Here is a 23,897-nt window from a genome sequence, read left to right as displayed (position 1 = left end):
GACTAACAGTGCTGAAATTTCTAGTTTTAATATTGTTTTCTTTTCTGACTTTTTTCTAGGATGCTACAGTTATCCCCCACCTAATGGCACTGCTTAGTAGGTCTCGATATACACAAGAATACATATGTCAGATCTTCTCACATTGCTGCAAAGTAAGGAAAGAGAATAAATATTCTCTATGAGGGTTCTTGTATTTCTGCCATTTAGAAACTGAATAAGATAATAAAGACTTTTATGGCTGGAACAGTAGGACAATAAAGACTGAATCTCTCTCCCTCCCACCCCCATTTGCTGATAGTGTTTCTGGGATTATAGGTAGATACAGCTCTTGGATAAAGCAAAGTAGGCAAATAATAAGAACTTTGGGTTTATTGGGAATAGAATGTATTAACCAAAAAATAAAAACAAAAATTGAATGAATCATAAAACTTCATTGTCAGCATGACTATATTTGAGGATTTCAGTTTTTCTTGTTGCTCTGCTTTGGGAATTTATTGAATCAACCTTTTAGCTCATACTGCCTCTGTCGGCTCAAGGCAGCCATTTTGTACCCATGATACTTTGTATTTGGAGAGATTATAGACCAGTGAAAAGTGTTCTTGTATTAAAATTGTACTCTTCCTCATTAGTTCATATGTAGTGAGTGTGCATATGTATGTACTTATGGAATTGCAATTTTTTATTTAATTAAACTGAGAACTGAAAATAAAGTGACATTAATGATCTAATTAAAATCTCAGCTCTTAAAAGAGGCTTTCTTTTAGCAAAAGTATCAGATATCTAGAGGAAAACTCTTACAATACGGAGAACACTAGAGCAAAATATACAAATTAATGTAAAGTTTGTGGTTAACATGGTGAAAGAAAGACATTCCAGTTCCTATTATTTCTGCTTATTTATCTTTTATGTGGAATCTTATTCCAACATTACCTTAAATCCTGCTAATCTTGCATTAGTTTGATGAAATCAAGGATTATCCAGTTTAGTCAGTTACTCCGGGGGTCACTTATAAGATGAAAACTAGAACCTTTAAAATATTAAATAGATGTCTCAAATATGTGTTTTTTAACCAGAAAAAAATTCCAAGCAAAAAAGTCCAATTGAAAACTGAGTAAGAAGATATAGTTTGGAAATGTGTTCTTTACAATGAATGCTGTGTTACAACAATTGTTAGCACATTATTGTAGAAGTGTTAGCACAGGATTGATTGTATAAAACACAAGCTTGCATATAAATGGAAGTAGTAGCTCAGCAGCACTACACAACCAAATCAGGTATATGAAAACTGGATCTCTTACCCTTGAGCATCCAACTCTGCTGTGAAAAGGATGAATTCTGCCTTGCTCTCCTTGACAAAAGGAACACCTTGCCCTGTTTTGTAACACTTGCCAACTTTTCTGTATCATAAATATTTAATTAACTAAACCAAACCCCATTCACTAATAAAGAAAAAAGTAAAAAAAGTCTTCTATAGCCACTATGCTATTTTCACTGAACTGAAAAAATTGGGACATTTAGTTTACCATGAATATTTTGAAAACTTCACATTTTACAGCAAAAATGTAAAAATCTTGAAAATTTTCACATGAAATTATAGAAACCACGAGCATGTAGGGCACACTGAATACATGAGTGTGAATGATTGAAAATACAAATGAGTAATGCTAAATTAAATAGTTGACATAAAATAAATCCCAGAATCATAACAAGAAAACACTACTGTTTTAGAATAGGTAAGAGGATCAAATAATATAAAGAGAGAGAGATCCAAATTTTTGATGCTTTGAGGTCTTCTGAAGCTGTTTCTTAAATTGGTCAAGAACTTGATCTTTGTTTTTCTAGATAAATAGAATCTTTCATGGGAAACTTGAAAATACCTCCTTTTTTTTTCTTTTTAGCTGCTTTATTCCATGGGTACAAGATCTAGCGACCAAGACAAATGCTCTACTACTGTGCCTTCAGATATAATACCAGGCAGTTGATATGTCAGAATCTAACATACTTGCAAGGGTTAAAGAAAACCTGTTTTTCTGTCTTGTACAGATAGGCAAGATATCAAACACCCATGAAAGTTTCAATATGCCTGTGGCAGTGGATAGTTCTGAGCTTATTTAATGAAAGCTACTATCTTCCCTTGAACAGATTGTGTGCTGGAGAGAATCTTTCTCATTGATTTCTCTGGGGAAAACACGTCACTATGAATACTGGTTTTAGGTAAGCTTCAACATGTATTTTAAAGGGTTATTTGTGCTTCAATGTATTTTTTTTCTTTTGTTTACTTTCTAGGCAGGTGGTCTAGCATTTGTGAAGATAACTGACACCACACTCCCCTTAAGAACCAGTGTTCCTGTGAAGGGTTCCCCACTGCCTCCCTCTTCCTGGGCAGAAGGTCAGCTCAGGTCGCGGGAGGCTTCTTTGCCTATCAACTTTTTTCTCTCTTTTCCACCTCAAAATTTCACTGACGACAGCAGACATTTTCCTTAGATAGAAAATCCTTACTCAATGTTGTTAGTATGGTTTCACACTTCCTTTTGTTTGTGGCATATCTTTTACTATTTTCACTGAGAGTTTTGAGCTTAAAAAAAAAATGGAGTGGAAATGACTGACAGAATGACGACTCTGGAGAGATTTTGGATGGACGTGAAGGGGAATGCTGGTTCTTGGGGCAGGAGGGAGGCCTGTTCTTTACATACAAATCTTGGACACCATCTGCCTATAAAATAAACAAAATCAAGTTATTGAAAACCAAGCTACAATAATGCACAAAGCATTGTAAAATGCATGTTGAAACTTACCTTGAAAGGGCATTCGGGGTTAAGGTTCTCTCTGTCACAGTTAATCTGTTTTCAGGGAAGATGGCACAAGTGAAGAAGCTTTATTACTACTTTAATTGTCAAAGTGAGCTTTTTATTTTTAAAAGGCCTGTTCTTTTTGATACATGATTGTATGGTACCAAAATTTGGAAAATTAGTACTTGAAATTTCATTTGAATGTAATTGCTATTACTGTTTAAATAATACCTTCATCAGCTATGCAGAATACATGAAATTCACCCCAGGCAGCAGTACAGCACTAGGCTTATGAACTAGCTAAATCCCTCGTAAGCCTTATTCTAAGGATGTAAGTGGGCCGTAGCTAGTTTGTAGGCCTTGTGCTGAACTTCTGCACAAGAGTCTGTTGCATCCAAAGATATTTTTGAGTCTCTTTGATGTTTGTCATCATAAATTTTGTTACATGGTTCTTTTGAACATCATCAGTAATAGGCCATGCTATTTTGTTGAAAATCAAGTTTTTATGACGATCTGTAAGTAATGAATGAAAAGTAATCAAGAGCTGTTATTTCTGTTCCCCAAATGCTACATGAAAGGAAGATTTAAAACTGAAATACCTTGATTCTTTGGAGGACAGGCACAGTATCATTAAGATAGGTCCTAGAACTCCACCATTGTACTCCAAGAATAAGAAAAGCAATTACCCCTCATTATTGACTCAGTTTCTGAGATATCTGAAATTAAAAATGAGTTATATAGTGTATAATCAAGTCTTCACATGTCTAGATTTAAAACAACTTTCTATTTATTGTTGAATAAGTCTGACAGTAGAGTTCTTAAATGTGGGCTATTAATACATAGTCAGATTTTCAAAGATATGTATGCATATATTAAGCATACCTGATTTGTCCAAGGAAACACTTTAAGTGTATGTCCAAACTGAATATTTTTTGCGTGCATGTTTAGTTGTGCAGCTAACTAGCCATGAGTGCACACAGCTAACTCATTTGTGTATTCATGGTGGTATTTACACACAACAGATTAGATGATTCTCTTTGAAAATCTGGCACATGGGAACTAGATAAGTGATATATTTATCAGGTTACAAAAACAAGTTAAATCAAAGCAATTCTTGACTTCATTTTCATTCATTTCTCCCCCCGTCTTTTAATATCTTTTCTTTAGCTTCGACACTGGCATAGCTGCGGCTTTAAATCATCGCCTCAGCCACTTCTATGTGCCAATGTAAGTGTTTTTCTACAGCAAACAAGGTATTTTAATCGCATTTTTAATAGGAAGTTGTCAGTGGTAGCAGCTGAAGCGTCTTAAAGCATCAGATATGTTATATCTAAAAGTAATTTTCATGGTTTTTCTGGAAAAGGATAATTATAAATGAAGTACACCTCTACCTCGATATAACGCTGTCCTCGGGAGCCAAAAAATCTTACCGCGTTATATTGAACTTGCTTTGATCCACCGGAGTGCGCAGCCCCTCCCCCCCGGAGCGCTGCTTTACCACGTTATATCCAAATTCGTGTTATATTGGGTCGCTTTATATCGAGGTAGTGGTGTAGTAAAAATATTTTACATAATACCTTTTAAAAAAAAAATCACTGTTTTTAAATGACTCCTAAAAAGCTTGAAAATGAAATGTCTCGACCATTGTCAGATGCACAGAGGTATGTAGGATTGTTCATGTATGCCAGGTTGGTTTAAGTATGAGAGAGAATACTGAAATTTTCATTCTGGCAGGAAGACCATTAGCATTTAGGCTGCAAATCAATCAAGAAAATCAGGCAGTGTTTTGCAGTTCAAATTTGGTGTTTCCCACCTTTGTCTCTTTAAACCAATGAGATGTGCACAGAGCAGACATCACACCAATGTGGATGCTCCAGAGCAGAAACTGGGGATATGTATTTTATTCTAGTGCAGGGGTCGGCAACCTTTCAGAAGTGGTGTGCCGAGTCTTCATTTATTCACTCTAATTTAAGGTTTCGCTTGCCAGTAATACATTTTAACGTTTTTAGAAGGTCTCTTTCTATAGGTCTATAATATATAACTAAACTATTGTTGTATGTAAAGTAAATAAGGTTTTTAAAATGTTTAAGAAGCTTCATTTAAAATTAAATTAAAATGCAGAGCCCCCCGGACCAGTGGCCAGGACCCGGGCAGTGTGAGTGCCACTGAAAATCAGCTTGCGTGCTGTCTTCGGCACGCGTGCCATAGGTTGCCTACCCCTGTTCTAGTTTCTAGGGTACTGAACTTTATTGGTAGGAATTATGTAGTTTGTGGTGACACATGCTGTCACGGCTGCTGACAATATTTAGAAATTTAACTCTGGGCCAAAACCTGACTCTTACACATTTGTAAAGGCAGTACAGTACTAGTCCCTTTACTCCCCCATATAAGAATTGTACACCGGCCTGACCAGTGTAGAGGATGATCAGATTGGTGTGCAAGGGGCCATAGAGTTGTTCCACAGGAATGGATACATAGAGCTATTAAAAAGGGGCAGGGAGCCTGTGTGATGACTGGGGTCCTGCCCTTCTCTTTCCATGCAAAAGCTAAGCAGACACCACTATAGCCTTGAGGGCATAGCAGCTCCTGTCAAGCAACAGGGTAAACCAGGAATGGGGAACAAAAGGATCCCCTGAAATGGGAGGAGGGAGGAGTCTGTCAGGGTTGTTCTTGTTCCTCCAGACGTCCTCAGTCTCGTTGAGGCCCATCATCCCTGTCTGACATCTCTGTTTTGAAGTTGCCAGCCAGTTCTGCAGGTTGGGGTGGTCCTGCCCTCAAAGGTGGGTTGTCATGGGAAGAGGCAGTGGGAGTAGAGTCGTGCACTCAACTTCCAGGGGAGGAAGGGCTCACTGATCACCTAGGATTCACTGAGATTGCTGAGGGTGGGAGGTCCCCTGAGGGTTCCATTTCTCCTCTGCTTCCATAGAGCCTGACCAGACCACAGAGATCTTGAGACTTTTGTACTGTAGAGGAGACATGGGGTCAGTATTTGGACTTGAGTTTATTTCAAACTGAATTTTTGAAAACTGAAAAATGTTTAACACCTCAGACACTTATTTTTACTAGCTCTTTAAGTACTTAAGGTTGGTGAGCTGTCTTTACAGTTGATATATTTGAAATAGTATTATAAAAAAGTTTTTAAATCTAGATTTCATGTGTAGGAGTTACTAGTGTAGGAGTGAGACACTACTCTCGCCACACTATCAGTTGACGCACATTCTGATATATGGGAACAGCTTTAGAATTGGTTACTTGCTATCTTTTCTGGGGTTGTTATGCTGAAAATGCATGGGATTAGCAATGGAAGAGGTGTTGCAGATGATTGAGAATCTTATACAATATTGCAAAGATTGAAACTGTATTTTGCCAGTAGCCCTACATCAGCTATGAAAAATAAAATCCCCATTGTCAATTATTGTAGAACTCATCCTTCATCTATTAAATTGAAATATCTTCACTCACTCTACTCCTAATCTCTCTAGTTTTGGTATTTCCTTCCAAGAATGAGAATGAAAATGACTATCAATAAGTAGGTCAAGCTCAATAGATGTAACAAAGTTAGCTTCAGATGGTAAAGAAACTAGCACATTTCCAATGTACAAAGCAAAGAATGGCAGGAAAACCTGCATTTTAATACTTACTGAAGTTACAGTTAACAGGAAGCCTCTTCCACATTTGTTTTTTAAAAGAATAAATACTCCTTCTTTTTTCTTTATAGGGTCCAGATCATCAGACAATCTTGTTTAACCATGGAGCAGTTCAGAATATTGCTCACCTATTAAGTTCCACGTCCTACAAAGTAAGGCATTAAAACTGCTTGAGATTTTGATTTCACATCAGTTATAAAAGCAATCTGTATTAATATAATTATAGAAATTATATGTTTGCACATATACGTACACACACATATAAAAGTATGCAATACACATTTCTTGGGTGCCCATCGTCGTTGTTTTTGTGTGGATATACAGAAACCTGCCACAAAATATCTGGGTGCTCTATAAAGTTAAAATACCAGTAATTGAAATAGAGCTTGACTTAGAGTCAAGCAGCCGTTCAGCCAAACAAAAGAAAATGAGCAAATGAAGACTTCTTAGAAGAAAGAGCTGGTGAAAAGGGGAGCATAGATGAGCTGACCTGGATAGAAATAAGTCAAATATGTTTTGAAAACTTGATTATGTAGTTGAAAGAGCCTGTGAGTGGTTTTTATTCCACTGAATACTTTGGAGTCTGGGCTCTACCATATGCTTTTGTTTCTGAAATCCATTCTGGATGGGTCAAGTACCAAAGAAGAATGCCGACTTGATTTCACAGTGTTGTCGTGAAGTGGTATTTCTGGGATAAGATCACACTGTATGAATTTGGATTTGGTGGCAGTGGTAGAATTCCTACCTCTAATAGCTATTTGCTGGCAGTCTGAAACTAAATTTTCAAAGCCTAATTCAAGGAGAGAGGCTGAGCAAAATTCCACAGTTTTACTCAAAACTGCATGTCTGAGTGCACACACAGATGCATACACGTTCTGTGTAAGGCTTTGAGAATTTGGTCCCTCGGGGCTAACACATAAGTAAATACATAGTTTAAACTATGTCTGTTGGTATGTGCTTGTGGAAAACATGACTGTGGATTAAAGTCAGTGCTGTGACCTTGCGGAGGCTAAGCAAATATGAAAGATTTTTAGACAAGGAGCATCTTACACAAATAATTAAGTTTGAACAATGTCACCCTCTATAAACTTTCAGAATGAAATCTTTGAATGTAAATAGTTACCTCACTGATTTTTTTTCAGTTACTACATTTAAATATATCTAAAGCTATATTGTTATCTTTTGGGGTGGGACTGTATCTTTCTGTTCACAGATCCATAGGTATAAAGGCCAGAAAACATCTTTATAATCATCCAGTTTGATCTCCAGTATAATGGGCCATACAATCTCACCCAGTGACTTCCTGCATCTATCACAATAATTTGTGGCTGATCTAGCCTTTTAGAGAGAGATCCAGTCTTGATTTAAAGATTCCTAGTAATGTAGAATTTGCCACATCTCTTGGTAATCTGTTCCAATGATTAGTTACCTGAGTGTTTAAAAATTAACGTCTTATTTCCAGTCTGAACTATGATGACTTCAATTTCCAGCCACTGGATCTTTTTATACCTTTACTTTTAGCAGTCAGAGACCTCTATCAAGTATCTTCTTCCTGTGTAGGCAATTATGGACCATAGTCAAGTAGCCTCTTAATCGTCAATAAGCTAAGTAGTTGAGCTACTTTCATTTTTTATTGTAAGGCAGGCTTTCCAGACCATGAATCATTCTTTAGTTTTATTCTGAGCCCTCTAAAATTTTTCAACATCCTTTTTGAAGTGTGCACACCAGAACTGGACAAAGTATTCCAGTGGTGGTCTCACCAGTACTGTATACTCAAGGTAATATCACCTCCCTCTACGTATTCAATATTCTCCCCTATTTGTACATGCAAGAATCACATCAGCCCCTTTGCTCACAGCATTGAGAAGCTCACATTCAGTTCGTAGTCAGCAATAACCCCTGAGTCCTTTTCATTGTCACTGAAGCCTCCATCCCATTGTAATAGTAATGGGGGATTCGATCATTAGAAATATAAATAACAGGGTTTGTGATGACCGAAAGAACCGCATGGTGAATTGCCTGCCGGGGCAAAGGTTGCAGATGTCTCGAGATGTCTAGACAGGCTTATGTATAGTGCTGGGGAGGAACCAGTGGTCGTAGTACATATAGGTACCAATGACATAGGGAAAGTAGGAGAGAGGTCCTGGAGGCCAAATTTAGGCTGCTAGGTAAAGAGATTGAAATCCAGGATTTCCATGATAGCATTCTCTGAAATGCTTCCAGTTCTATAGACAGGGCCAGTTAGACGGGCAGAACTTGCAGGGTCTAAATGCATGGATGAGATAATGGTGTAGGGAGGAGGGGTTTAGATTTATTAGGAACTGGGGAACCTTTTGGAAAAGGAGGAACCTATACAGCAAGGGTCTCAAACTCAATTTACCTTAGGGCCAGTGCCAGTCCTCAAATCCTCATAGCGGGCCAATAATGTCACTGAAGATGGTGTTCATGCCACCTCCCAGCCTGTTTCCCACCCTTTTCCCTCACTCCCTTGGCCTCATGCCGCCCCAGCTGACTTTGCCCGGCAACTAATGATGCTGCCTCCATGTGTGACTCTGCCCAGCAACTAGTGATGGTATATCTGTCCCTCTCCCCCAGCCAATGGGAGCTGTGGGGGGCGGCGCCGGCAGCGTGGCTGCATGGGTCTCTCCTCTGCGGCTCCGCCAGCAACAGCAGGGATAGAGAACCGCTTGCAGGGAGCCGAGCTGCCCGAGGTGAATGACACGTTGCCGAGTGCAACCCCTGGAAGGGTCCCAGGAGCAGCAGGATGGAGCAACATTGGGGGAAGGGGCATGTGAATCTCTCCTGCCCGCTCCCCTCCCTCCCCCTTCTTTGGCCGGCAGCCATGAGGGCCGGATGAAAGAACTTTTTAAAAAGATTCCGCGGGCCGCAGTAGGGAGGTTCTTGGGCTGCCGATGGCCCTCGGGCCGGGACTTTGAGACCTGTGCTATACAGGAAGGATGGGCTCTTCCTAAACCAAAAATAAGCAGATTGCTGACATGTAAAATTTAAAAGGTTATAAAGAAGTTTTTAAACTTAGGGCTGGAGGAAAGCCAACAGTTGTGAAGGAGCACATGGTTCAGACAGAGACGTTCCGTAGGGGAGAAACAGTCAAGTGAAAGAGTCCCATTCATTTACATCACATAATGGCAGACAGCTGAAAAAGTGACAAATTTTATAAGTGCTTATATCCAAATGCTAGAAGTCTATATACTAAGATTGATGAATTTGAGTGCCTTGTATTAAATGAGGATATTGATAGAATAGGCATCACAGAAACTTGGTGGAATGATAATCAAGAGGACACGGTAATACCGGGGTAGAATATATATAGGAATGACAGAATAGGTTGTGCTGGTGGAGGAGTAGAAGCTATATATGTGAAAGAAAGCAGAGAATCAAATATAGTAAACATCTTAAATGAACCAAACAGTACAATAGAATCTCTCTGGATAGAAATTCCATGCTTGAATAATAAGATTATAGCACTAGGGACATACTACCGATCACCTGACCAGGATGGTGAGGATGACTGTGAAATGCTCAGAGAGATTAGAGAGGCTATAAAAAACTCAGTAATAATGAGGGATTTCAACTATCCCCATATTGACTGGATGGGATGCAGAGATAAAGTTTCTTGATACCTTAATGACTGCTTCTTGGAGCAACTAGTCTTGGAACCCACAAAGGGAGAGGTAATTCTTGATTTAGTCCTAAGTGGAGTACAGGATCTGGTCCAAGAGGTGACTATAGCTGAACTACTTGGTAATAGTGACCATAATGTAATTAAATTTAACATCCCTGTGGGCCGTAAAACACCAAAGAAGCCCACTACAGTAGCATTTAATTTCAGAAAGGGGAATTACACAAAAATGAGGAAACTAGTTAAACAGAAATTAAAAGGTACAGTCCCCAAAGTAAAATATCTGTAAGCTGCACGGAACCTTTTAAAAAACACCATAATAGAGATTCACATTAATCATATACAAATTGATTGTGACTGGGCAAGGAAATGGAAGATGAAATTCAGTGTTGATAAATACAAAGTTTAAATTAGCTGTTGCCACTCAGAGATCTTGGATTAATTGTGGATCGTTCTCTGAAAACATCCACTCAATGTGCAGCGGCAGTCAAAAAAGCTAACCAAATGTTAGGAACCATGAGGAAAGGGATAGATAATAAGACAGAAAATATCATAATGCCTCTATATAAGTCCATGGTATGCCTACATCTTGAATACTGCTTGCAGATCTGGTTGCTCCCTCTCAAAAAAGATATTTTGGAATTTGAAAAGGTACACAGAAGGGCAACAAAAATCATTAGGGTTATGGAACAGCTTCCATATGAGGCAAAATTAATAAGACTGGGACTTTTCAACTTGGAAAAGAGATGACTAAGGGGGAATCTGATAGAGGTCTATAAAATCATGACTTGTATGGAGAAAGTAAATAAGGAAGTGTTATTCGCTCCTCCTCATAACACAAGAACTAGGGGTCACCAAATGAAATTAATAGGCAGAAGATTTAAAACAAACAAAAGGAAATACTTCTTCACACAACACATAGTCAACTTCTGGAACTCGTTGCCAGGGAATGTTGTGAAGGCCAAAACTATAACAGGGTTCAAAAAAGAACTAGATAAGTTCATAGATAAGTCCATCAATGGCTATTAGCCAGGAGCGGCAGGGATGCAACAGCATGCTCTGAGTATCCTTAGCCTCTGTTTGCCAGAAGCTCCGAGTTAATCGAGGGAGGGATAGCTCAGTGGTTTGAGCATTGGCCTGCTAAACCCAGGGTTGTGAGTTCAATCCTTGAGAGGGCCATTTAGGGATCTGGGACAAAAATCTGTCTGGGGATTGGTCCTGCTTTGAGCAGAGGGTTGGACTAGATGATCTTCTGAGGTCCCTTCCAATCCTGATATTCTGTGACACGATGGATCACTTGATTGCCTGTTCTATTCATTCCCTCTGAATCACCTGACATTGGCCACTGTCAGAAGACAGCATACTGGGCTAGATGGACCATTGGTCTAACCCATTATAGAGTCATAGAATTGTGGGACTGCAGTAGATCTCAAGAGGTCCTCTAGTCCAGTCCCCTGCAGTCATGACAGAAGTATTCTTCTTTGAGTGCTTGCTCGTGTTCATTCCATATTAGGTGAGGGCTCACCACAAGCACCGGTGCCAGAAGTTTTTCCCTTAGCAGTATCCGTAGGGGACTGGCTCTTGCGCCCTCTGGAATTGCTCCCGCATGGCATGGTGTAAGGGGCACTGCCGGCTCCCCCTACCCTCAGTTCCTTCTTGCCACCAGTGCTGGAACTTCTGCTGGTTTGGCTAGCTTTTGCTTAGTTCAGTGTGTCTCATGAACGTTTCTTTGTAAAATAGTTGTATGTAGTTTAGTATTTACCCTTAGTATTAGTTCTAGTTATAGTAACTCCTCACTTAATGTCATCCCGGTTAACGTTTTTTCATTGTTGCATTGCTGATCAATTAGAGAACATGCTCGTTTAAAGTTGCGCAATGCTCCCTTATAACATTGTTTGGCAGCCACCTGCTTTGCCCCCTGCTTGCAGAAAGAGCAGCCCATTGGAGTGGGGGGGGGCGCGCTTGGAACCAGGGTGGACCGGCAGCCCCCCTGTCAACTCCCCTAAGTTCCTTGTGCAGCAGCCGCCCAGCAGGCTATCAATTGCCAGGCAGTTCAGCTGTCCCTCCCCACACTACCATGTGCTCCTGCCCCCTGCCTTGGAGCTGCTCCCGGGAGCCTCCTGGTTGCTGTGCAGGGGGGAAAGAGGGGTGCTAATGTCAGGGTGTCCCCTCCCCCCGCTCCTGTACCCCATCTCCATAGAGTGGGGGGGGGGACGGGATACGACAGGGCTCAGGACAGAGGGAGCTTGCTGGCAGCAGCTGCTGTCTCAACTTGCTGATCTACTTAAAAAAGCAGTGTACTTAGAGTGGGGTCAGCGTACTTAAAGGGGCAATGCACGTCTCTCTCTCTCTCTCTCTCTCTCTCTCTCTCTCACACACACACACACACACACACACACACACACACACACACACACACACACACACACACACTGTGTGTGTCTTTGTCTCTCTCTGCCATGCTGTGTCTCCTCCCTCCATTCATGCTGCCTTGTAGAGTGTGAGGCTACATTAACAACAATGTGTTAACCCTTGAGGGCTCAGGTGAGTGCTAGTTCATCATTTAGCAGTAAGGCATTCCCTGGGAAATATCCCACCCTCTGACTCCACCACCTCAGCCAAGCTTCACAATCATCATTGCTGTGTACAGTATTAAATTGTTTGTTTAAAACTTATACTCTGTGTGTGTGTATCTAATAGTCTTTTGTCTGGTGAAAAAAATTTCCCTGGAACCTAACCCCCCCATTTACATTAATTCTTATGGGGAAATGGATTCATTTAACATCGTTTTGCTTAAAGTAGCATTTTTCAGGAACATAACTACAACGTTAAGCGAGGAATTATTGTAGTTGGTCCAGGACGGGACTCAGCCTAGGGATGGGGTATGCCCCGATCCCCAGGCTTTAAACCATGCGATCGTTGTAAGTGGCCCATGCCCATCAGCGACCGGCACGTTAGCTGTTTAAGGTGTCTAGGAAAAGGGCATGGCTGCAGTGAGAGTGGCCCTCCAAGTAGCCTCGGACGCAGCAGACTCCATGGCTCACGCCATGGCCTCGGCCATCTCCATACGAAGGGTGTCCTAGCTGCTCCTCTCGGGTCTGTCAATGGAGGCTCCGCAATTGATGCAGGACCTCCCCTTCGACGGCCAGACCCTGTTTGCAGAGCATGACCTTAAGGACTCCTGCACTACCCTGAAAACTCTGGGGCTGTACGCTCCAGGTCCAGCTCGTAAGTGGTTCAAACCGCAGCAATCTCAGGGCCAAGGGAGTCAACCCCGGCCTGAGCCCCCCAACCCCCTCAATAAGAAGAGTAGGGACTACAAGCGCCACCCGAGCCACCAACCACCTCCTTCTGCCCAGTTGGGCTCAACCCGCAATAAGCAGGGGGGGCAAGCGAGTGTTTTGAGGGTGCGCTCGAGGGTGACCTACCAGACTTTACCCAGATCCGTCTGTCCCACTGTTCTCCAACTGCCTTTCTTTTTTCCTCCCCGCATGGACGGCTATAACTTCAGACTGCTGGGCCCTCAATACTGTGGTGGAGGGTTATACCCTACAGTTCACTTTTAGCCCCCCCTCCCCCCTTCCCCGTCCCTCTTCAGAATGGACATGAGCAAGCACTCGAAGAAGAAAAGACAGTTACCTTTTCCATAACTGGTGTTCTTCGAGATGTATTGCTCATGTCCATTCCACAACCCGCCGTCCTTCCCCACTTTTGGAATTTCCAGCAAGAAAGAACTAGGAGGGGAGCCAGCGGCAACCCTTATACCGCGCCATGTGGGTGTGAATCCAGAGGACGCCAGAGCCGGTCCCCTACGGATACTGCTAAGAGAAAAAACTTCCAGCACTGGTGCATGTGGCGAGCACACACACCTAATATGGAATGGACATGAGCAACACATCTTGAAGAACACCAGTTACGGAAAAGCTTACTGTCTTTTATCTAGACCATCCCTGACAGGTGTTTGTCTAACCTCTTTAAAACCTCCAGTGACTGAGATTCCATAACCTACCTCGGGAATTCATTCCAGTGCTTAACCACCCTGACAGTTAGAAAGTTTTTCCTAATGTCCAACCTAAACCTCCCTGGCTACAATTTAAGCCCATTGCTTCTCATCCTATCCTCAGAGGTTAATGAGAAAAATTTTCTTTCTTCTCCTTGTAACAACGTTTTATGTACTTGAAAACTATTATGTTCCCCATAAGACTTCTCTTTTCTAGAGTAAACAAACCCAATTTTTTCAATCTTCCCTCATAGGTCATGTTTTCTAGACCTTTAATCATTTTTGTTACTCTCCTTTGGATTTTTTCCACATCTCTCCTGAAATGTGGTACCCAGAACTGGACACAATACTCTAACTGAGGCCTTATCAGAGCAGAAGAATTACTTGTGTCTTTCTTACAACACTCCTGCTAATACATTCCAGAATTATGTTTATGCTTTTTTTTTTTTTTTTTTTGTTTTTTTTTTTTTTTTGGCGACTGCATTACAAGTCAAGTCCATGTGACTTCTTTGGAAGTTCAAGTTTAGAGCTTTATTTGCGGTGGGACATTTCATACCCCTTGTATGTTTTGCATGCTCTTCAAGACTTCCAAGGGCCTCCATTCAGTACACTATGGGCCAGTCTCCTGGAATCCTGTCATTTTGATTAACTGATAGACGCACTAGCTGTGATCATATAGCCATCAGCACTGTTTCCAAAAGCGATGTTGTTTTCCAGATGCTGAACCTGCTTGCAGCTCCGAGTCCCATGAATGTGTCAATACCATTGATGTTTGTGCCTTAAACAGTGGTGGTCATGATGCATTTGATGCTGGTGAATGCACCAATGAAGTCGGCATTCTTTGTGCCAGTTCTCCCAACTCAGTCTCAGTCAAGGCAGGCTCCTTGTGTGTCAAGGCATTCCTCTCGCATCCTTTCCCAAAGCCATGGTTTTGGCTGCATTTTTAAGAGAACTGTGAGGATGACTTGCCAGATTCTCCTCTTGGCTGACAGACATAAAGGAAGATTTCCACAGTTTCTACTCAACTCATCAAAGGAAGGTTAAGAGAAATACCTTCCTCTGAAGAATAAGGCATCCTTTTGTGAAGAGGATGTCTGAGGTTGTCCCCTTTACTCTAGAAATGGCGTGTGACTCCAGGGCTGATGTTATGGAGTTTTTATGCCCTTTTGGATTTGGGAGCTGTTCCCTCCACCCTCACCTGGAATTAGTGATGAAATAGCTATGGAAACATCTTAGTCTATCCTGGTTACTTACTGTATGGTGGGCCGCATATGTTTAATGCAACAAAATTCTGCTGCTCGCTATTCCTCCCAGCCTGCCTCATGGATCGTCGGTAGTAATGGAAGCTGCTGTGGTCAAGGATAAGTTCGTTGCTCCAAGATGCTGACTTTAGGCATTGATACCTGTCTGGCATTGCAAACAATTCAGCAAAATGTGATTTGCACTATGGAAGAAGAATAAGATTCACATTCTCTCTTCATGATTATGGGCTGGAGCGTGGTATCAGGTGAGGGTGGCCTTTAGTGCCAGTGAAGTGACAATGAGAGTGGCTATTTCATGGTGGGTCTTGTGGGTGCACTTAGTGGAATTTCTCAGGACTTCACTATAAGTGGGAAATCTCAGACCTGTGTTATCGAAATGGTAACTTTTCTTGGGAGAATGTGGTAGGCATTTTGTTATTTTAGTACTGCCATCCAGGCTTCTTCATCTTCAGCAAAATTAAAGAGAAGAAGAGGAAAAACAACATTTAGAAAACTGACCTCCTCTTTTCTCTACTTCCAACAGCCAGCTGTCAGACCTCTCAGAATTAGAGGTATCTGGGTCCTTAGGTCCCCAATAGTAAGTACAAAAAAACTCACTATGAGTTTTTTACTTGTTTATGGTTCCAGTACAAATAGCCAGTCTGCCTGTATCTACTGTAGGGGCTCATGTGGGATCTGTGATTAGCCTAAATTCTTTCCAAGATGGTGGTGAGATTATGCCTTAACTAGTTAATTGACTTGCCAATATTTTCCCCATATCCTATTGTAGTAGCAACTATTGCTTATTATTTATTGTATTTCAGTGTACAAGGTGACAGTTTTCCTCACTGTTTCTACAGTGTCCAGTACAATCGGGGCGGTGGGCTCCAGGAATTACTGCAATACTGTACAAATAATGATCATGTTATCTGGGTGCATTTACACCAGCGGTCCCCAAACTTTTGAGGGTCGTGCCCTCCCTCCCTCCCCCCGTCTGTGCCCAGAGCTGGGGCCGGGAGTGGGGTCACAGCTCGGTGTGGGGGATGGATGTGGACAGGCGTAAGGGGGCCGAGGCTGGGGCTGCGGTCGGGGATGAGGCTGGGGATGGGAGTGGAGCCACAGCTGGTCAGCAGTGGGGGCTGGCAGCCGGGCCTGCAGCCAGGTGTGACTCTGCTCCCAGCCTCGGCCCTGGGCCAGGAATGGAGCCACAGCTGGGATGGGGCCAGGTGCAGGGACGTAGCTGGGGCGGGACTGGGAGCCGGGGATGCGGCTGGGGGCAGGACTGGGGCAGGGAGGAGCTGGGTTGCACTCCCTGCCCGCCCCTGTGGGGGTTGGCCTGGGCCCCACCGTGCCTCCCTGGATGGTCCTCCACGCCCCCTGAGGGGGGCATGCCCCACACTTTAGGGACCTCTGATTTACACAGACATGTTTTTCCAAAAATAGGGAGTTCTTCTTTGAGTAGTGTCCCCATTGTTGCTTCACTCTAGGTGCGCTAGCACCCCCTGTGCCTTTGATCGGAGATTTCTCATAGCAATATCTGTTCAGCCCCTGCATGCGTGTCAGTCAGTGCTCCGTGCTATTGTACAGGTGAACCACCCTCAGTTCCTTCTCAGTCACCTCAGCCTGAGACGGAACTCTTGCAGTTGTCCCATTGAGATTTCCTCAGCTTTCCGCTTCTTTCATTAATAGTCACTAATAGTATTAGTGTTAGTTTCTGTAGTTAGTAGTAATATAGCTTCTTATCTTTTCTTTAAAAAATATTTTCTTTATATTTAGGTAGATATTAGCTAGTTAATAATTTTTTCTTTTACTGGGAGGTTATGCCCAGTTGTCCCAGCTTCAACTGCTGTCTGTCATGTTGGGAGGTGATCCCGATCCACTACGGGCACTCCTCCTGCATCCGTTGCCTTGGGGAATCGCATGTTGCCCAGAAGTGCAACTTTTTCTTTGGCACTGAAATCAAGAGCTAGAAAAAACAGATAAAGCTTCATCTCCTCATGATGGAGAGCTCTCGATGCCTGGCTTCTGACCCAGGCCAAGAGAAATCGTATGAATCTCACCAAAAGAGACAGAGGTTCTATAGAAAGAAGCTGTCCATGTCCAAGCAGCAATTTTGACGGGTTGGTCACGGGCTCGAATTGCCATCCTCATCCTCTTGAGCTGCACCAATTCACCACCCTTATTTCTTTTGGTGACCTTCACTCCTTCAGGTGCTCCTGGGATTTGATCACTATGGACAAGTAGGTTTTGGATGTCATCTCCAAAGGATACACCGTCCACTTTACTACACTTCCACCAACAAACCCCCCCTTCCCCATCCCTCTTCATGGACCTCCTCACGAAAGCTTGTTTTGTCAAGAAATAGACACTCTCTTACATTTGGGAGCCATAGAATCAGTCCTCATGCAGCACAAAGGGAAGGGATTTTATTCAAGGTAGCTTCTGGTACCAAAAAAGAGTGGCAGTTGGAGACCATACTCAGTACCTATGTGAAGACACTGTAATTCAAAACGGTGACACTTGCAGCAATAACTCTGTCAGTAGAGCAGGGGGATTGGTTATCAGTCCTCAACCTTCAAGACGCGTGTTTCCATATTGCTATCCACCCATACCACAAATGATTCCTATGTTTCACTGTCTGCCACGACCACTTTCAATACTGAGTGCCCCCCCTTGGTCTGCTCCACAGGAAAGGTATCTTAGTATTCCCTTACATGTCCGATTGTCTGCTGAAGGGCTGCTTCCTGGAACGGACGTCTTGAGCAACCTCCACCGCCATAGGTCTCTTCCTTGAATTGGGCCTGCAATTGGACATTCAAAAATCCACTTTGACCTCTGTCCAAGGCTTAGAATTCATGGAGGGAAACCTTGATTCAATGACAGCAAGAGCCTACCTTCTTCTGCCCTTTCCAACATAGCCAGCACAATTCAGCTCAGCCCCCAAACTATGATCAAGAACTGTCTTTAGTTGCTGGGGCACATGGCAGCCACCACCTTTGTTACAGAATATGCAAGGTTTCGAAGGTGCTGCCTTCAAGGGTGGCTCAGAACGGTTTAGTCACCAAGCAGACACAGTTTAAATGTGCTGCTTTCCATTCCTACCTCTGAACAACAATACCTCAACTGGTGGAAAGATTATCACAGCGTGTGCACAGGAGTTCCATTTGTGTGTCCCTCCCCAACGGTCGTCATAATGACAGACACCTCTCTGCTAGGGTCGGGAGCGCATCTAGACACTAAACAGGACTCTGTGTTTTGTTACCAATTGATGTTTAATTGCTTTCTTCCAAATTTTGGAGAGTATTATAGGTCCTTTTAAAAAAAAAAAAAAAAAAAGTAAGTAGCTCTTTTAGGAACTATTAACATTCAGCAACAGTTTCCCTAGCCCCAATAAACCAGATGTTCAAATCAGACGTAGCAGTTTGTTTTTATTTTTATTTTGTTAATCATGTTTATTATGGTAGTGTCTAAGATTGGGCCCGATTGTACTGGTGCTGTATAATTGAGCCCTTTCCCAAACAGCTGACAATCTAAATAGACCTGACAGACACAGGATGGGTGACGGAATAGAACATACAAGCAGAGTGAGCAAATGTGATGGCAGCAAATGTCATGTTAGTTCCATGATTTTTGGTGGGTTTACTTAGGAGTGGAATCAGCTAAATGGAAAGAGAAGTGAAGGGTTGAGGGCGAGGGGAATAAGGCAGGGGAGAAGAGTATAAGAAAGGCAGATGTGGAGTGAAATTGAGGGGAAGAGAGTGCTCCAACCTTCTCTCTTCTTCCTTCACAAACAGCCAATCAGGCCACGGCAGAGATAGTCCAGTCAAAACTGTAGAAAGTTCTCTGAATATCCAAAGGTCTGTGCTTTATCACTTAACTCAGAGTAGGCATAAGTTTTCTTTTAAAAAAAATATATTTAGCTATATTTTTATATAGAGAGTGTGAGGGCGTTTTTATAATTGTACAGGAACATTTTTATCGGTGTTTCATCATGTCTGGACAACTTCAAAGTATATTTCCAAAACTCCCAGAAATAGTATCAAGTCTGCAGCATTTATCTGAGTTAATGGGTTTTTGCCTTCAACTGTTTTAATTACATCATCACATACTACGACTCCTTGCACACTGACTGCTGAGCTTTTTGGAAAATCTGACCCAAGCCATTCTGAAAATTCTGGCCTTAGGGCTTGGTTTTCAGAAGAGCCAAGCACTCACTACTCCATTTGAAGTTAATGGGAGCTGTGGGTGCTCAGCATACCTGAAATATGAGACTTTAGGTGTCCCTAGTTGGGCCTCCAAACACCGAAACATCACGATTAGTTGTCTCTTCTACAAATTTTGGCTCTAATTATTCTGGCTCAGTTCCCATCTGTACAATGTGGCTAAAGTTTATCTAATTCACAGGGTTATTGTAAAGATAAATTAGTGTTTGAGGTGCAAATGCTACAATCATGAGTGCAATAGGAAAGCCCATAAAGATATTTATAATTATGTATTGAATGCAGGATGGTGTGCAGTAAATGAGGTATGGAGGCCCTATGCTGAATATTGAGGATTAAAAAAATACTGAACCGTTGCTTTATTTCACCATCTGTGCTGTGGAAAAATAACATATGATCATGTAATGAGACTATATGATGATATATACCCATAATGGGCAAAATTAAGTTTCCTTGGGCATCATTGATTTTAGCATTCCCAAAAAAATTGAGTGTTTTGTTCTATTTTTAACGTCCTTTTTATATAGGTTAGTACATTCCATATGGAAAATATCTTTAACCAGGTAGTGATATGAAGTTTATCCTTTTGTTCTTTCTTAGTTCACTCACTACCTGGATCATTTTTATTTTCTTGCAATGAAGTTTTCATGGTGGTTCAGTTAATTATTATACATTTTGCCTGGGTTTAGTTTTCAGATGTTCACTTCACATTGACTCTCCATTTTATAAATTAAATATTTAATTTTGGTTTTTTATTAGGGCTGTCAAGCGATTAAAAAAATTAATCGCAATTAATCGTGTGATTAATCGCACTGTTAAACAATAATATAATACTATTTATATAAATATTTTTGGATGTTTTCCACATTTTCGAATATATTGATTTCAATTACAACACAGACTACAAAGTGTACAGTGCTCACTTTATATTTATTTTGATTTCAAATACTTGCACTGTAAAAAAAAATAGTATTTTTCAGTTCACCGAATACAAGTACTGTAGTGCAATCACTTTATCATGAAAGTTGAACTTACAAATGTAGAATTATGTACCAAAAAAACTGCATTCAAAAATAAAACAGTGTAAAACTTTAGACCTTACAAGTCTACTCAGTCCTCCTTCTTATTCAGCCAGTCGCTCAGACAAACAAGTTTGTTTACATTTGCAGGAGATAATGCTGCCCGCTTCTTGTTTACAATGTCACCTGAAAGTGAGAACAGGCATGGCACTGGTGTAGCTGGCATTGCAATATATTTACGTGCCAGATGCACTAAAGATTCATATGTCCCTTCATGCTTCAACCACCATTCCAGATGCAATGCGTCCATGCTGATGATGGGTTCTGCTTGATAACAATCCAAAGCAATGCAGGCCAGCGCATGTTCATTTTCATCATCTGAGTCAGATGCCACCAGCAGAAGATTGATTTTCTTTTTTGGTGGTTTGTTTTCTGTAGTTACTGCATCGGTGTGTTGCTCTTTTCAGACTTCTGAAAGCATGCTCCACACCCCATGCTGATCAGATTTTGGAAGGCACTTCAGATTCTTAAATCTTGGGTCGAGTGCATACGAATGTTTAGTATATCTGGCACATAAATACCTTGCAGTGCTAGCTACAAAAGTGCCATGTGAACGTCTGTTCTCACTTTCAGGAGAGTGGCGGTATTATCTCCTGTAAATTTAAACAAACTTGTTTGTCTTAGCAGTTGGTTGAACAAGAAGTAGGACTGAGTGGACTTTAGGCTCTAAAGTTGTATATTGTTTTATTTTTGAATGCAGTTATGTAACAAAAAAAATCTACATTTGTAAGTTATGCTTTCATGATAAAGAGATTGCACTGCAGTACTTGTATGAGGTGAATTGAAAAATACTGTTCCTTTTGTTTATCATTTTTACAGTGCAAATATTTTCAATAAAAATAATATAAAGCAAGTACTGTACACTTTGTATTCTGTGTTGTAACTCAAATCAATATATTTGAAAATGTAGAAAAACATCCAAAATATTTAATAAATTTCAATTGGTATTCTATTGTTTAACAATGTGATTAAAATTGCAATTAATCATAATTAATTTTTTTAATCACGCTTAATATTTTGTTAATCGTGTGAGTTAACTGCAATTAATCGACAGCCCTATTTTTATATAAATATTGTCGTGCTCAGCATTAATTAAAACTGAAGAAGTGATTTCATCAATATTTATTTCAGATAAGAGCATGTCCCTTTTATTGTGTTTGTGCATATATTTAACTCTATAGACAGTCCTGTGATTATGGTTACTTAGCAACAGAACTTTCCCTTTAAGTTCTGAGACTTTCACACAGGAGATGTTCAGTGTCCAGAACACATTAAAATCGCCTCTGCTTTTAAATCGACCTAGATAGATCTACATGGTACAGTTATACTTTTCTTAGTGCTATTAATATGAAGCAGTTCTTTAAAACCACTAGTGTATTTATATTTAATAAAATAACTTTAACAGAAATATGGAATAACTTCTCAACCAGGATAAAAAGAGCAAGTTTGCTGGTAACCTGAGATTTGGCAATTAATTTCTCAGGTTGGAATTTCCTCTTCCCGTAAAACATAGAAATAGCTTATGTTTTCTGTGTCTAGGGTCAATAATTACCGTTGATATATAATGACCATTGATATAGAATATTTCTGTTAATAAAATCCATGCTTTATGGATGTTTCACATATTACAAATTCTACCTGCATGAGATATCTGAAAGAGTTGTTTCATCTACACACACAAAAGTAATTCTAGGGACTGGATCAGAAACAGTTCCATCAAGCCAGCAGAGAAAAAACATTGTAGCAGAAAGTTGTAGTGAGTTCAGTGCTTCATTTTCACTGGCACGGTTTGCCAGAAAACATTTTGATGGGGCTGTCAGGAACCACGAACCTTTCCTCATAGATACTTTACCCTTCCCTTTTCCCCCATAGTAACTGACTTGCTCCTTTTTACTTGGTATTATTAAGGGGAATTGCTTCAAACAGATGGGTCCTAGAAGACATCCAGAAAGGATATTCTACTCCAAGCTGCTTCCCCTAAACGCCTTGCCCAGCCCTTTTCAGGAAGCCTTCTCGTGAGAAAATGCAGAGAGCCTTTCTCCTTTATTTGGAAACAAAGTTTCTTTAGCAGCTTCTGGATAAGGGGCTATCTTCCCATTATATCCTTATTGCCAAGAAAAAGGGAGTGTTTTGCATCATCCTTGATTTAAGGTAGAATAATTATATCCAACAATTCTGATCCCATATGGTGGGTGTAAATCAGCAGGATTTTTTGTGGGCTATCAACCTCAAAGGCACTTAATTTCATGTTTCACTCAGACTGTCTATGTATGCAGTATAGTTGTAACCATGTTGGTCCCAGGATATTAGAGACACAAGGTGGGTGATGTAATATCTTTTATTGGACCAAAGAAGTTAGTCCAATAAAAGCTATTACCTCACCCACCTTGGCTGTCTAACTATTATGCAGTCCCCATTACTTGTACTTAGTTCTACTCTTTGGTCTTTTAGCAACCCCAAGACTCAAGGGTTTCATTGTAATGAAAATTCAACAGCCCTGACACAAAAACCTATTTACTTATTTTTACCTTACCCTGATAAGGAAAATACAAATGATTCTTCTGTGTTTAAATTAAAAAAAAAAAAAAAAACACCTGTCCCTGTTCATGTGTGATTTTTGCAAGGCTGGCTTATCTATGTGATTAGCCAAAAGAGCTCTTTTCACAAGGGGTGAAGTATAATTTGGACAATGTGTATAAATGTTTTCGCTTCCTTGGGCTCAGGATCAACCACAAGAAAATCATCATTCATTGTCACTCAACCCCTTGAGTTCACAAGGAGCCATTGTGGGCTCCACTCTGCAACAACTTATTTATTGCAGACTGATTCCTACAGGTTTGAAAGTCAGTTGTCCTATGTGAGACAGGCAAAAATAATTTGACTGGCATGGAGCACTTTCCTTCCTTGTTTCGAGGACAAGTCTGTGCGCTTCTTGGCAAACAACGCTGCCAGCATCTATTCACTCCATGAGTAAGAGGAACTTGATTCCTCCACCAAAGTCAGGAAGTGTCCAACTTCTGGAAGTGGTCCATTTGAGATCAGATAAGACCCTATTTGGGGATTGAGTCCCTGTGTCTGTCATCACTCCACTCCTGATCCAGTGGCGGGTTTCAGCATACCATGATGCTATCTCTGACCTATCACCCATGTTTCTCTTCTTGTCCTCCTTGATTTTGATACTCTCTGTCCAGTCCTGGCTCTTTACTGACCCCTCTAATTGTATTTTCAGTGGTCTGTTTGATTCACCACCCCTAACTTCAACTCTCCCAAAGGCCTCTGTT

The 23,897-nt window shown here is 41.1% G+C and overlaps 1 protein-coding gene across 2 annotated transcripts in view; it reads left to right on the top strand.

The window, feature by feature from the left end:
* ARMC8 (armadillo repeat containing 8) overlaps positions 1–23,897 on the top strand; it is a 205,189-nt gene that overhangs the window by 91,485 nt on the left and 89,807 nt on the right. Inside the window, exons 6-8 of one of the 2 annotated variants that reach the window (XM_024218621.2) lie at positions 60–152; positions 3,957–4,016; positions 6,508–6,588. In XM_024218621.2, the coding sequence (XP_024074389.1) occupies positions 60–152; positions 3,957–4,016; positions 6,508–6,588 (234 nt within the window). The remainder of the gene's footprint in view (positions 1–59; positions 153–3,956; positions 4,017–6,507; positions 6,589–23,897) is intronic. The other variant, XM_024218622.2, reaches the window with a different exon arrangement.

Source organism: Terrapene carolina, unplaced genomic scaffold, assembly GCF_002925995.2.
Source record: "Terrapene carolina triunguis isolate 2854851 unplaced genomic scaffold, T_m_triunguis-2.0 Scaffold88, whole genome shotgun sequence".
Taxonomy (NCBI): domain Eukaryota; kingdom Metazoa; phylum Chordata; order Testudines; family Emydidae; genus Terrapene; species Terrapene triunguis.
The sequence above is the reverse complement of the archived record's forward strand: the minus strand, read 5'-3'. Positions and strand labels throughout refer to the sequence as shown.